The 14,513-nt window shown below is 42.1% G+C and overlaps 1 protein-coding gene across 4 annotated transcripts in view; it reads left to right on the forward strand.

Moving 5' to 3' along the window:
* DIAPH2 (diaphanous related formin 2) overlaps nt 1-14,513 on the forward strand; it is a 312,070-nt gene that overhangs the window by 128,482 nt on the left and 169,075 nt on the right. For all 4 annotated transcript variants that reach the window (XM_053274418.1, XM_053274417.1, XM_053274419.1 and 1 more), the window contains 2 exons: nt 827-1,066; nt 12,052-12,181. In XM_053274418.1, the coding sequence (XP_053130393.1) occupies nt 827-1,066; nt 12,052-12,181 (370 nt within the window). The remainder of the gene's footprint in view (nt 1-826; nt 1,067-12,051; nt 12,182-14,513) is intronic.

The raw sequence follows: 14,513 nt of genomic DNA on the forward strand, positions 1-14,513 counted from the left end.
AAACCTTTAGCAAATGCACTGGGGAGTGGAGAATAAATATTAGTCCTGGATTTAAGTGAGATGCATTCCTACATGTAAGATATCCTGTATTTTCCTGAATCCAAGACTAGGTTTTTTCCAAGTTCTTTGATGTAAGAAATGGGGGAAATGTCTTAAATTCAGAGTTGTCTTCTATTTGGGTAAATAAGGTACTAGTTCTATTTCAAAAAGTGTTAATATTTGAATGTGAATATGAAATACTCAGGTCAACTTACCTGAATATTTTTTATCTATCTATCTATCAAATTTGTACATGGCCCCAAACTTTTGTCTCTGGGCGGTTAACAATAACATACATAAAACCGAAACAATTTAAACTATTTAAAAAGTCAAAACAGATTAAAACCTAAAATTTAAAAAGCTGAAAAAGCTTGGGTGAAGAGGTGGGTTTTCAAATGCTTTTAAAAAATTGCCAGAGATGGGGAGGATCGTATTTCAATAGGGAGTGCATTCCACAATCTTGGGGCAGCAACCGAGAAGGCCAGATGAGTTTTACAAAATGATTTTTATAATCCTATTAAAACAAAGACATATCTGAAATTTTAAAAACTGATTAGTTTCATTCAAAGAAATGTAATGCTCATGATTAAAAAAACCCAACCCAACTACAAGGCCTGGTGCACACAGTCCATAGTTTATGGTGTTTGGGGGTGCATGCTGTCCAGAGCTCACTGAAGGAAGGAAGGTTAAAAATGTAATAATTGCATTATTAATGTGGAAGAAGAAACACATTCCTGTTGTCCTGCTAGGGTCAGGCTCCTCTAACTGATTATTTCTTTCCATGCAGATGAGCTCAGTAAAAATGTTACGTCCTCGTCTCAACGGCATCCTTTTCAAGCTGATGTTTGAAGAGCATATAAACAATATCAAACCAGGCATCATGGCGGTAACAAAAGCCTGCGAGGAAGTAAAGAAGAGTGAGAACTTTAGCCGTTTGTTAGAACTTGTGCTGCTGGTCGGAAACTACATGAATTCCGGCTCAAGAAATGCCCAGTCGTTGGGTTTTAATATTAGCTTTCTATGCAAGGTAAAGTTAAATGGCATGAAAGCATACTTGTATTATTATAGTGTATCCTTCGGGTTCCATTTCAGATGCAGACTGAAGTGGATTTGTGTGGTTTCTTTAAACCCTAGATACTATCTGTGCAGTGGTATCTCTTGATAGATGTTAATCTGGAAATGCTACTGCGTGGACAGATCACATGTTGTTATCTCGTGTTGTTTTCTTCTTACATAACGGCTAACTTGTGTGGATAGTATATTATGAGAAAGACCTCATGGGTTTCTACTATAGAACCTTCAAGTTGCTCTAGAGTTTTGCAATATATTTAATGGATCACAACAGCTGCTATAGTAGATATCTTTGGGTTCCAGCTCAGTGTTAAAGATCCTTCATGAAGTAGTTTGGTTGTATGTGTGGCAGTGATGAGTGCTTCAAGCCTGACTTGTGATGAAATGGGAATGCCATTACTCAAGATGTGCGGAACGTTTCAACTCGGATCAGGCCTTTCTGAGTGTTCGGAGCCCAGAACACTTTAAATAAGGGGCCTGTTCAAGACTCAGAACGGAACAACCCCATTCTAACCTGGAACATTCTGCTGTTCAGGCAGCCATTGAGGGGCCTGAGGCAGTGCTAGAGCGGAGGCGTGTGAGAGGCAACTTTCAAAAGTGATTACCAACAATAGTCCAAACAAGTGGTGTAGAGTGCTGCTGCACCAGCATCCCATGCAGCAGAAGCCCCGCCTACAGCACGCCAATGGCCATAGGCACATGCTCCTCAACACTTCTTGGACTATTGCTGGTAATAACTCTTAAAGGTTCTCCCCCAACACAATTTCCTTCAGGTCCCCCACTGGCTGCCTGGAACAGCAGAACGTTCCATCGAGATGGTTCCCACAGAATGTTCTGGCACTTTATGAACTGTTCCAGGCTCTGAACAGATCACAAAACAGGTTCTGCGCACACCTCTATCCATGACCTCTTTGTTGAACAGAAGGACTCAGGCCTGAATCTCATTGAATATTTTTGGTAAAGATGGGAGGGAAACACCATTTTTCTGTGTGGAAGCAATATAATTATTAATAGTTTGAATACTTGCAGATGTTTCTTAAATCCAAATGGAATATTCTTTTATTACAGGGGAACAGCTATCCGCTCAATATACGTTACAGTGAACTCAAAATTGTGGAATCAGGGCAGGGGTGAATTTAACGAACTACATTTGCCTGAATTTAATTAGTTGCATTTTTTAGATTTATGTGCTTCACTTATTTAGGTTATGACTTGATTTTGTTATATATATGTATAATCAGTATCTATAGATATGTATTTAGCTATAGTAAAGGCTTACTGAGGAAGAAGGAGCAGATTAAGACATCATTTGGAAGTACATGTTATGAAAATGCTTACCACTTAAATCTTTTGTACATCCAGACACACAAATGAATCAAGCGTGGATTAACCTGGTTTAAGTTTCTTCACAATACACTCTGTGTTGTAAAGGATGCAGGGTCTTTCCTCCCATATTTCCATACACATACGCCATTTTTAGAGATTCATCATTAAGAAAGATAAGGAAGCATGCTTAGTTACAAAAAGGGTCTATCTTTCTAGGTACCTTTTCTGAAGCTGTAGAATTAATAAGGATATTTCAAAATAACTCGTAGCTTTAGCTCAGCTTATACTGCCAGGGAGGGAACTTGAAACTTTCTGCTCTTCCCAGAGCGGCTCCATCCCCTGAGGGGAATATCTTGCAGTGCTCACACTTCTAGTCTCCCATTCATATGCAACCAGGGCAGACCCTGCTTAGCTGAGGGGACAAGTCATGCTTGCTCCCACCAGACCAGCTCTCCTGCCACTGTGGTGCAAATGCATTCTCAACACCAGTCATGTAGCTCTTGACCTGTCTGTCTTCCTACCTATCAAGTTAGCCTTTATTTTGATCTTGGGGTGGTGCATAATATACACATCCGTATTATCTGTGGCTTACTATCAGAAGATCCACATTCCTTTGAAACATGAGCCAGCCATTGTAGCTGCCTTGAAGAGGAAGCTTGCCAGGCTCCAGAGTGCCTTTAGCTATGAAGGAGCTCAAGGCTAAGGAGGCACCGTCATTAATACTGAGCAAGGAGCACAATGGCCCTTCATGTAGGAGTGTTCTTTTTCTGATGATCTCTGGTCCCTTTTAGTGTTAAAGCCTGGAGATAAGAAATGTTAAATGGGAGCACTCTGATTTGCTGATAACATTGTCCACAGTCCTCCAATTACTTAACTCTTTGGTAACCTTAAGCAGCTTGATGAAGCCCATCAGAATCAAGCTGTTTGAAGCATGTAGCTTCTTTGATATGACAGTTGATGGCTCTTGTTACAAGCTGAAGTTAAGCCTGAATTGTAGAGCCTCTTTCTACGTGCTCATTTTTACTTCCTGCAAATGTTGGCCTGCTGCTCTCTGCTGTTTCTTCCCTCAGTCAATTTCCAGGCTTGCCCTCAACAAGCTATTCTTTGGAGATGTGTGAAGGCCTGCACAAGGTGGGATTCTTCAGTGCAGCCCGTCATTCATACCTCACGACTGTCAGGTGGTTGGCATTCCCTGCCCTGTTTTGTAGTCCTCAGGCAAGCAGCAAAAACCAGAATCTCAGAACTTGGGTGGTGTTACCACACTGCTTGGACCCATGTGCTCTTGGTGACATGTCTGTGGCTCAGCACACAAACTCACTCTGGCAAACTGTGCTTTAAATCTGGGGAGTTGATTGCTGGGGCAATTTCCCCTACTGCAGCTAACTCTAGGAGTCAAGGAAGCAGACCACTATCCACTCAATAGAGTGAGCCCGCTTTTATTCGCACCAAGCTTGCAGGATAACTTCCATTCCATTCTAAAGAGAGAAATGTCACCTTAAGAGTATTTTAGAAGGGCCAACGGAGTCAGAAACAAGGAGTTCTAGGGGGAAATGGGAAAAAAAAATTCAGATTGCAGTCCCAAAACCGGGTGTGTAGTGCACTAGTGAGACGTACAGCTGCTCTGAGAAAGAGAGGGCAGGGGTGGGAGCAGAGGCCGGGATAGCCTGGCTTCTGGTAGTAACAATTCGGAGAGGAAGAGGGAGGGCAGTGTTTTCTACGGCTTCTGAACCTGCTGCCTTGAGAATTAGTCAAGGATCACTTTCATGCAAAGAGCAACTTTAGAAGCATTTCTTTTGGTAGATTGATCACATCACACACACTCACACACACTATTTAAATGTGCTGATTTTTTAAAAAAGAAAACTGTTTACCAAGATTCTGCCTTGTCATTCTTCAAAACAAAACAAAATGGTTGACTGAAGGTTGCTAGCAGTGTTCTCTCTAATTTTTTTCATCTGTGTGCGGGGAAAATGTGTGAGCACGCGCACATGTGCACACCTTAGGGTACACTGGTTTTTAGTACAGTTGCATGAGCAGCTTGCATAAGGAACATTTTCATGCCATTGCATCCCCAAAGTGCCACATGTCATGTATCTCCATGACCGGGAGAGTCTCCTGTATCAGTTGGTGCTGTTCAATCAGAGGTTAAAAACAGGAGGACTCAGAGTGCTGTGTCAAATGTAATTAGTGACTGGGAGTTACTCCTATTGCATTAGAGTGTTGTCGTTTGGTCCCTTGGAACCTCATTCAGTCCCCCGGCCCAGTTGAAGTCTACATGTGCATACGTAGGTATGACAGCTCATAATCTCTAGATTTTGCCTTCGTTCAGTAGCCCTTCGACAACTGCAGTAGCCCCTAATGCTGATTCAAGTCATTATAAGGTCTCGAGTGTCTGCTGGTGGGAAATTCCTCTTTGTTTCCAGAGCGGTAGCTGTGTTAGTCTGCTGCAGCAAACACAACAGAGGGTCTTGTGGCACAACTGATGCAATTTATCATACTCTTCTGTGAAGTAGAGTTCATGTCATCAGGTGCATGAGGAATAGTAGGAGCAAAGGACAGAACTTCATATGTCTGGTGCAGTGTTCGCTCTACTTTTTTTCATCTGTGTGCAGAATGAGTTTTGTTCTGGGCAGCAGTATCAAGGCAGTGTGTGCACACATGCATTCAGAGTGAGACCTTCCGGATTCAACCTGAGCGGGATCTAAAATTAACTGAGCGGGCACCAAAAAACGTGTGTGCATGCACCCATGCGCACGCCTTACAGGGAATGCTGGTCTGGTGACGTGGGCTCTAAGCCACAGCAACACCTGCCGACTTGCATTTGTTAGACTTTAAGATGTGGCAAAAACTTTACTTGTTGGAGATCGAAGCAGATGCAATTCTGAGATGTCATTAACCCATCTTGAAATATTTCGGGGAAGATGAAACACAACTGCGAGAAGAAAAATGTCATCTTGCAGGTACTTTGATTCCCTTGCCCATTCTCCCAGCTATAATTTTGGGTTGATGTGCCCTTTTTATCAAGTCTCAAATTTTGGTTTGTCTCTTCATTTATTGTGTTTTAAGGAGCCCATTATGATTATTCTGTGGTGGTGGTGGTACTAGGGGTGTGCAATTCGGGATTTCGGGTGATTCGGCTCGGACCCGAACCGAATCACCCCTGTTCTGTTTTGTGCCCGAATCTGGGTCACCCGAATCACCCTTGATTCGGTTTGGATTCGGATTTAATCCAAATCCGAATCCGAATCAATTCGGGGGGGTAAAAAGGGGCCCAGGGGCAAAATTTTGGGGTGGGGTGGTAGTGCCCAATGGGTAGAGTCTACCACCCCAATTTCAGGGGGATTGGGCAAAATCCTGATTTTTGGTGAATTTTTAAAGTTTTAGTGACTTTGGGGCAGTTCGGGGGCATAGCATGGGATCTGGGCAAAAGGAGTGGGGTGGGGTGGTAGTGCCTAATGGGTGCAGGCTACCACCCTAATTTCAGGGGGATTGGGCCAAGGGCTGATTTTTGGTAAATTTCTGAAAATTTCATGTCTTTGGGGCAGATTGGGGCATATTGGGGCAGAAAGTGGGGCCTGGGGCAGAATAGTGGGGTGGGGTGGTAGTGCCTAATGGGTGGAGGCTACCACCCCAATTTCAGGGGGTTTGGACAAAGGGCTGATTTTTTGAGAATTTTTGAAGTTTTAGTGACTTTGGGGCAGTTTGGGGGCAGAAAGTGGATCTGCCTCAAAATAGTGGGGTGGGGTGGTAGTGCCTAATGGGTGGAGGCTACCACCCCCATTTCAGGGGGATTGGGCAGAGGGCTGATTTTTTGAGAATTTTTGAAGTTTGGGTGTCTTTGGGGCAGATTGGGGGCAGAAAGTGGATCTGCCCCAAAGGAGTGGGGTGGGCTGGTAGATAGTGCCTAATGGCTGGAGGCTACCACCCATCCCCAATTTAAGAGTGATTGGGCAGAGGGGGGAATTTTGGTGAATTTATTTGTATGAGGTTTGTCTTCATAAGGTGAAGTGTGCTAAACTGATTACTTCCTCATTTCACACCTCAGAAAAAACTTCTGAGGTGTGAATGCTCATTCTATCATAGCAAATGAGATATTTTTCAATTAAACAACTCTCATGACCCCACTTTCACTTTTTCACACTTTCCTTTACTATGAATAATATGAGGAAGTAATCAATTTAGCACACTTCACCTTATGAAGACAAACCTCATAAAAATAAATTCACCAAAATTCCCCCCTCTGCCCAATCACTCTTAAATTGGGGATGGGTGGTAGCCTCCAGCCATTAGGCACTATCTACCAGCCCACCCCACTCCTTTGGGGCAGATCCACTTTCTGCCCCCAATCTGCCCCAAAGACACCCAAACTTCAAAAATTCTCAAAAAATCAGCCCTCTGCCCAATCCCCCTGAAATGGGGGTGGTAGCCTCCACCCATTAGGCACTACCACCCCACCCCACTATTTTGGGGCAGATCCACTTTCTGCCCCCAAACTGCCCCAAAGTCACTAAAACTTCAAAAATTCTCAAAAAATCACCCCTTTGTCCAAACCCCCTGAAATTGGGGTGGTAGCCTCCACCCATTAGGCACTACCACCCCACCCCACTATTCTGCCCCAGGCCCCACTTTCTGTCCCAATATGCCCCAATCTGCCCCAAAGACATGAAATTTTCAGAAATTTACCAAAAATCAGCCCTTGGCCCAATCCCCCTGAAATTGGGGTGGTAGCCTGCACCCATTAGGCACTACCACCCCACCCCACTCCTTTTGCCCAGATCCCATGCTATGCCCCCGAACTGCCCCAAAGTCACTAAAACTTTAAAAATTCACCAAAAATCAACCGTGAACCGAATCACCCGAATTTTTCATGCCCAAAATTTGGGTGATTCGGCTCGTGCCCGAAAAATATCGGGGGACATTGGGGGTGATTCGGTTCGGCCCCGAATCACCCGAAATTGTTCATTTCGGGCACTGATCATTCTGTGCCCGAAATTTTTTGCACATCCCTAGGTGGTACTAGATCAGTTGCATTCTGATGGCATCTTATTCTCTGGGCACTTGACCACATTTGCTTGTGTAAGCTGACTCCTTTGGAATAAAAATGAGCAGATAAGGGATTTAATTTTACAGAAGGCATGTACAGCAACTTTCTATGTTCTGGCACTAGTTTTCTCCCTGTCAGACATCCTTACACACAGCAGAGACACAGCATTCTGCCAAGAGGTTTTGCCAACTTCAGATAAAATAGAAATCTACTGGGAAATGCTGTCCAGTAGTAATAGTTATTTTAAAGTGAGTGGGAGAGAGATAAATGTTGGTAATATCAAAGAGTATCCTCTCTCTTCTGTTGGAGTCCTGTCTCATGGTGAATGTTTTAAGCAGGGAGGTACTTACAGTTGATTATGGGGAGTGAATTTATACACACATTTTGTTGTTGATGAAATGTAATTGTGTCATGGACATTGTAAGTTTGGAGTTGTAAAACTGAAAGGCAGTATAAAAATGATTGAAAGAGATAAAATATTTCAGCTTTCTGATATGTGGATCTGTAGGTGTTTAAGCTGCTGCTGCTTCAACTGTTTCTACTGTAAAGGCATAAAGTGAGGTCCGTAGGTCTTGTTTCTGGTGTTTGTACCTTCCAGTGGTCCTCTGGGAGGGGGGAACACACGAGAGGAGGGCCTTTTTCAAAAAGAAAACAAACGAGAGAAAGTAATTCTTTCAATGTTAGACTGTGCTTATGTCTTGTACTCACAAGTCCTGTTCTTCAAATGCAAACCAGTGACTGAATAGAAATATCAAATGAAACTAAGATGTGCCAATAGCGAATGCAAGAAGCCTGCTCAGGACATGCATGGAAGATGACTGGAATGAAGATTTTATATATATATATATATATATATATATATATATATATATATATATATTTGATGATTGATTGATTTTGATACTGCCCTTCCAAAAATGTGGTTTACACAGAAAAATAATAAATAAATAAGATGGTTCCCTGTCCCCAAAGGGCTCACAATCTAAAAAGAAACACAAGATTGACACCAGCAACAGTCACTGGAGGTCCTGTGCTGGGGGTGGAGAGGGCCAGTTACTCTCCCCCTGCTCAATAAAGAGAATCACCATGTTAAAAGGTGCCTCTTTGCCAAGTTAGCAGGGGTTAGCAAGATGTTCTAATAATCTTTTTTTCCTTTTCTTATTCTTTGTTTTGTAAATCGCTTTGAAAACCCTCTTGGTTGAAAAGTGGTATATAAACAATAGTAAGTCAGTGGTTGCAGTATGGTGGACGAGATGCAGTTACTCTCCCCCAGCCTTGGATCACTGCTTGTGAGTCCATTAGTGACGATCAGCAGCAGTGCTTGAGATGGAGGACTATATATTGTTTCTGCCTCCCTTGCCACGCCTCGTAGTTGCTCTCTTTAGAATTTGGGCTCAGGCTGATGTTATAAGACTGATGGCCTTTGAATGCACTTCCTCGAAAAATAAAATGCCAGTTTATTGTCCTTTAATTCACTAAATAAAAGTTCCATCCTTGTCTTTTCCTCCCTCCTCTATGTGCCTTTTATCCATGTTACGAAATCAAAATAAAATATCCGAATGCCTTTTCGGGGGGTGGTATAGCTTATGATGAAGATTACCAGTTCCATTTGGTCAGCTGCTGTCTATTTTCATCATGCATTGCATTTAAAGCAGTCACTCGAATTCTGGTTCTTGGTTGCAAATCTGGCCTTCCTGGTCATGAAGCATTGGGAAGGCGCTTGTTTGGAAGTAGATGCAGAAATACAGCCAGGAAAGCCTGTATTAAAGCTGCCTACTAGTAGCAAGCAATCAAATGTCTTTATGTTGATTGCAAATCCTTAAAAATGCATTATATTTCTGCATGTTATATGGCAGTGTATGGCGTTATTGAAGAAAGCGACAATTTGTAAACAACCCTTTGGCAGGGAGCGCAGAACTTAATTTTGCTTAAATAAAGGCGACTGCCATTAGAATTCATGTACTGTATCGAGGCTGGCAAGCAAGAGCAATAGTTTTGATATATGCACTGAGGCATTCATGATTGTTGATTCACTGAACACTTAATATTTATACAAATGTGATACAGGAAAAAAAAAAGTTGGAATGGAAGCAAAAAGGCATTAGCAGTTGGGCTTACCATACCATGTTGGTGGCTTTGACGGTTTTGCATCCTTGAGCTGACTGAACACTTCCACATTTGATGCTTTGCCTAATTTCAGTTTATTGTGACACGTGCGGTCAGACACATTTCTATAAGTGTTGGGGGTGGGAGGAGTGGGAGTCCACCAGTTTTGCAGGGCTGCTCGACTTTGGCTCTCTTGCAGATGTTGGCCCATAACTCGAATAATCCTTGGCTATTGGCCACTGTGGCTGAGGATTATGGCAGCAGTAGTCCAAAAACAGCTGGGGGGGGGCAAAGTTGAGCAGGCCAGAGTTAGAGCAACAGCTTCTCAGTTGAAGCTGCAGAGCATCTAAACATCCACCAGCGCCTCACATGATGACTCAGTGCAGATGTACCGTAACCATGGCTAGGAGATCAGTGTGCTATAGGGCTCATACATTTCCTCTTCCCATTACCCAACATGAATGGAGGGTGCATCCTAGAACCCATACCCAAACCGCAGTGTGGCTATACCTTGTAGAGGCAGTAGAATCTTCCAGGGAAACTTGTTCACCATTACCGATCTTTTTCATTGTAAAATCAGGGTTCCCAGAACACAATTTGAACATTATCGGTTTAGAGTATGCTCTGATAACAGCCATGGTGAGAGTGCTCGAAATGAATTGAGAGTAGTTCAAATAATGGCTGTGAAGGGTGTTCATTGTGTGTCTTTTCCACTGTGGTACATGGCTTCCCACAGGCATGTGGGTCAGCCTTCAAAGAAAGAAGTAGGGTGCGGAGGGCAGGGGGATTGTATTCAACTTCTAAATAGATTCCAGAATATTTGTGTGCTTTGTATTGTAATTGATATTCCTCGAATCCTGTTATCTCAAGAGCACTGCAGAATCTACATGAATGGTGTTGTGATCAACACAATATTGTCTGTCTAAACAGCCTGTGAATGGCCAGATGCTGAAAAATCTTGGAGTTTAACAAGGGCAGCTTCTTTTGTGTGTAGTGGTGCTTCCATATAGAAGAAAGGAGCTGGAGTTTTGGTTTAAAATGTTGTCTACTCCTCAGAAGCTTCTATAAAGAAGAAATGAGCCTTCCTGTTTTGGCTTGTTGATTTTCATAGGGGTAGATGAATCTTAATTTTGTGTTGTGATTTCTGCAGGGGCATTGCTTATAACACCTAAAAAGCAAGCAAATAAATGTACACTTGTTTTTGGTCATATCACGGGATGACCCGTGATTCTAGTCTTGTGGTAGCAAGCACAACTTGTCCCCTTAGCTAAGCAGGGTCTGCCCTGGTTGCACATGAATGGGAGACTAGAAGTGTAAGCACTATAAGATATTCTTCTCGGGGGATGGAGCTGCTCTGGGAAGAGCATCTAGGTTCCAAGTTCCCCCCTGGCAGTATTTCCAAGATAGGGCTGAGAGAGATTCCCGCCCGCAACCTTGGAGAAGCCGCTGCCAGTCTGTGAAGACAACACTGAGCTAGACTGACCAATGGTCTGACTCTATATATGGCAGCTTCCTATGTTTCCTATGTTGTTCTTGATATTGCTGCTCTGTATTTTATGGTCATATTGTGTGTGTTTTATAACAACACTTTTAATTAGATTTGTATTTTTATATATTCCAATTTAATATTTTTATAGTCTTATATTGGATTAAATGTTTTGTAATCTGCCTTGAGATTGTTTTAATGTAAGGCGGTATATAAATTTAACAACAAAAAATAAATAAGTTCCTTAGGCTTACATTGTAGTCCTTTTCTAATGGAGTAAAAGTCCCCTCAGTTCTCTGTCAGAACTTTGTTCAGTAGATTTCAAAATGTCCTAAGGCATTGTGAGAATGACCCCTGGAAATGATGCCCCCCAATTACCCCCAAACTCACTGAAATTGCCCCTGACCCTTGGATTGACCCCATAACCCTGGAAATCGGCCAAAAAATGAATTTTATTTTTTAAATGGTGCCAACCGCGTGTACTCAGGTCGCATTTGGTGAGGGGGGGATGACAGTTTGCCAGTTGCAGATACTCAAATCTGTGATTGGCAAGGGACTACTGTACCCGTAATAGCATCCTCTTCCTGCCCACCCCAAAAACATGGCTCCAGCACAGAATTAAGTATATATTAGATAGAAGAATACACTTTTCATTAGAAATGTGACTTATCTAATTAATGACAAAAGGATATGGATCGAACTGCAAGTCACAGCAAACTGAAGGCCAAAATAGAAATTCATGCTTAAGAATGTAACTTGTATAAGTATACAAAACCATGGTATGCAAAACCATACTTTCTTCCTGATATTATCTTGAGATATTTTTAATTTAACTTTGGAAGCTGTTATGCTTGATGGACTAGTAAAATCTGATGGTGATGAAGATGAAAATGAAAAACGGGCTGATGTGTGTGCCCTTTGTTTGGGTAGAGTATTACTAAGAAATAAATGCCTTTTTCTTATTCCTTTCCATTTGCAGATCAGAGATACTAAATCATCAGATCAGAAGACAACACTGCTGCATTTTCTTGCTGAAATTTGTGAAGAGAATTATCGGGACATCTTAAAATTCCCTGATGAACTTGAACATGTGGAAAGCGCAAGCAAAGGTATATGGCGAGATAAGGCACTCTGAGTCATTTGTGTGGAAAGTGCTCTAAACATTTTATTTTAGATGGTAGGATTACGTAACCTGCAAACATTAATAATGTTCAAAGATACCTCTCTTCCCCACCACCCTTAGATATTTATGAACATAGGAGAAAGCAAGAAGAAAATGTGTTTTGTTACGAAGTGCAGCATAGCAATAACACAGTGCATGAACTAACATTTTGAACTTCAGATGAGGCACCTTGTAGCATCCGTGCTATGAAAGTGTTCAGCTATGAACTCCCTTGCAACCTTGTGTTATTATCCATACATCCAGTTAATGCACAGAGTGATGTTTCCCTTACTTGTCCAAGAAGTGCTTGAATTAGGGCTTAGTAGATATTGCAGACATATTTTAATTTTGTAGAACTTGCAACGAATCTCAGGGAAGTATATAGATCTCCAAAAACACAATTTGCCACCTTTTACAAATGGACTATGCAAATATTTAGCTGGTGAAACGGACTAAAGGTGTTGAAACTCACCAGTTGCTTTGCTCACGAATGCGTATGCATTTATTTAATGGGGCAAAGGGTTTCAATCCAAAGGTGGCCTTCTGCTTAGAGAAGCACCCTTCATGGGAGGAGGGTGGTGTTACGTCAGTTTTTTCAATTATAATGAAAAAGTAGAGAGACCTTAATGATATGTGCAGCCCCCACATCCTACTATTCTCAGTTGTAGCCAAATTGAGTAGCCTTTTAAAAGTAGTAGCTGAGCGAACCAGTAAAAGAGCAATTCAGTTCAAGCATCCTTATACGTTTTAAACTGCATAATTGTTTAACGTGAAACTAAATCCAAAGATGGTTGTTAACTCGTGGAACACTTTGTTTCATCTCGTGCACAAGTGGAAGCATGAGAACTGATGTAATCGGCCTGTGATGGTTCTGGACGAGGTCTCAAGTGCTTGTGGAACAGTAGCAGGGCCAGTTTGGGATCAATTCCTGGGGGTGTTTTTTGGAGCAAAACTGTAAGGGTTTGTGTCAGAGCAAATTCACTGAGACAGATAACTTTCATCAGAAATTAGCAAACATTTTGTTCTAGTTCATTTCCTAGTGATAACTTACCAAGTATGAATCTCTCTCCCTCTCCCTAATATATGAAAAGGTCAGCGTACCTTTCAATAGACAGATAAGAGCTAGGTATTAGTAGGGGATTAATACTAAACATGGTTTTGATATATACTACCTAACCGCCTTTTCTACATATTAATTTTAGTTTCTTCGTCCATTTTTTCAAACTTATAAAAAATTCTCTTTACAAAGCCTTGCTGGTTTACCAGACATGTTTGATAAATCCTTTATTGGTTTTCTCCCGTGGCTAACACTTTAAGTTGCAGCTTTGAGGATTTTTTGCAGTTTGATTTAAAACCTCTAGTGTGTGAGAGGTCAGCTCAAGGGATTAAACCAAAAGGGTTGGTAAAGTTTAATTAAAACCATTGCATCAGTAGGAGTGGGGAAAGATTTATTAATGGATCTGAAGTCCCTATTAATCCTAAGATTTTGCATAAATCTGAAGTGGGTTTTAATTTCAGTTAAATTTGTTCCATTCTATAAGATAAAAGCTAGTTAAGTTTTCTATAAACAGCATTAACTGATTAGTGTACATTTTTGCATATTTTAATGAAAGGGCCCTTTTTTACCTTGATTTGTAAGAAGCATGACTCCAGTGTGTGCAATTTTCAAGGGTTTTATTCTTAGGGTTGCCTTGTTCTAAAAGTAACATGTCTGAGAAGAAGGAGACGTCCCTTTGTTTCTGAAGGAGCACTCACAGGACTATGCTCTGGTGTAGCACCAGTGCTTCTGAAGGGTTCCAGAATAACACCACACCAGTGCTTGTATGGCGGGGTGGGGTGTGCAAATTCCCATGATCTCACTTTCCCCTGGAAGCACTCCATGCCACCTGAAAATAAGTCCCTGAGGTTACACAACCCCCAGGGACATATTTTTGGGTGGGACATATTTTTGGCTGCTTCTGAGGGAAGGGGAAGTTGTAGAAATTGCTCCCCGCTGCTGCATGAATGGTGGAGCTGAGTTAGTTCGACTCTTCAGAAGTGCCAGTGCTTTCTCCATAGTATTGGTACTTTGTTAGTCTGGATGTTAGCCAATGACCTTAAGCAAGTCATTTCCTCTCAGCTCCCCAGGAGCAAGATCAGACCTTAACTGAGAGAGAGGAGAGGAGAGCTGGTCTTGTGGTAGCAGGCATGACTTGTCCCCATAGCTAAGCAGGGTCTGCCCTGGTTGCATATGAATGGGAGACCTGATGTGTGAGCACCGCAAGATATTCCCCTTAGGG

Source organism: Hemicordylus capensis, chromosome 11, assembly GCF_027244095.1.
Source record: "Hemicordylus capensis ecotype Gifberg chromosome 11, rHemCap1.1.pri, whole genome shotgun sequence".
NCBI classification, from domain to species: Eukaryota; Metazoa; Chordata; class Lepidosauria; order Squamata; family Cordylidae; genus Hemicordylus; species Hemicordylus capensis.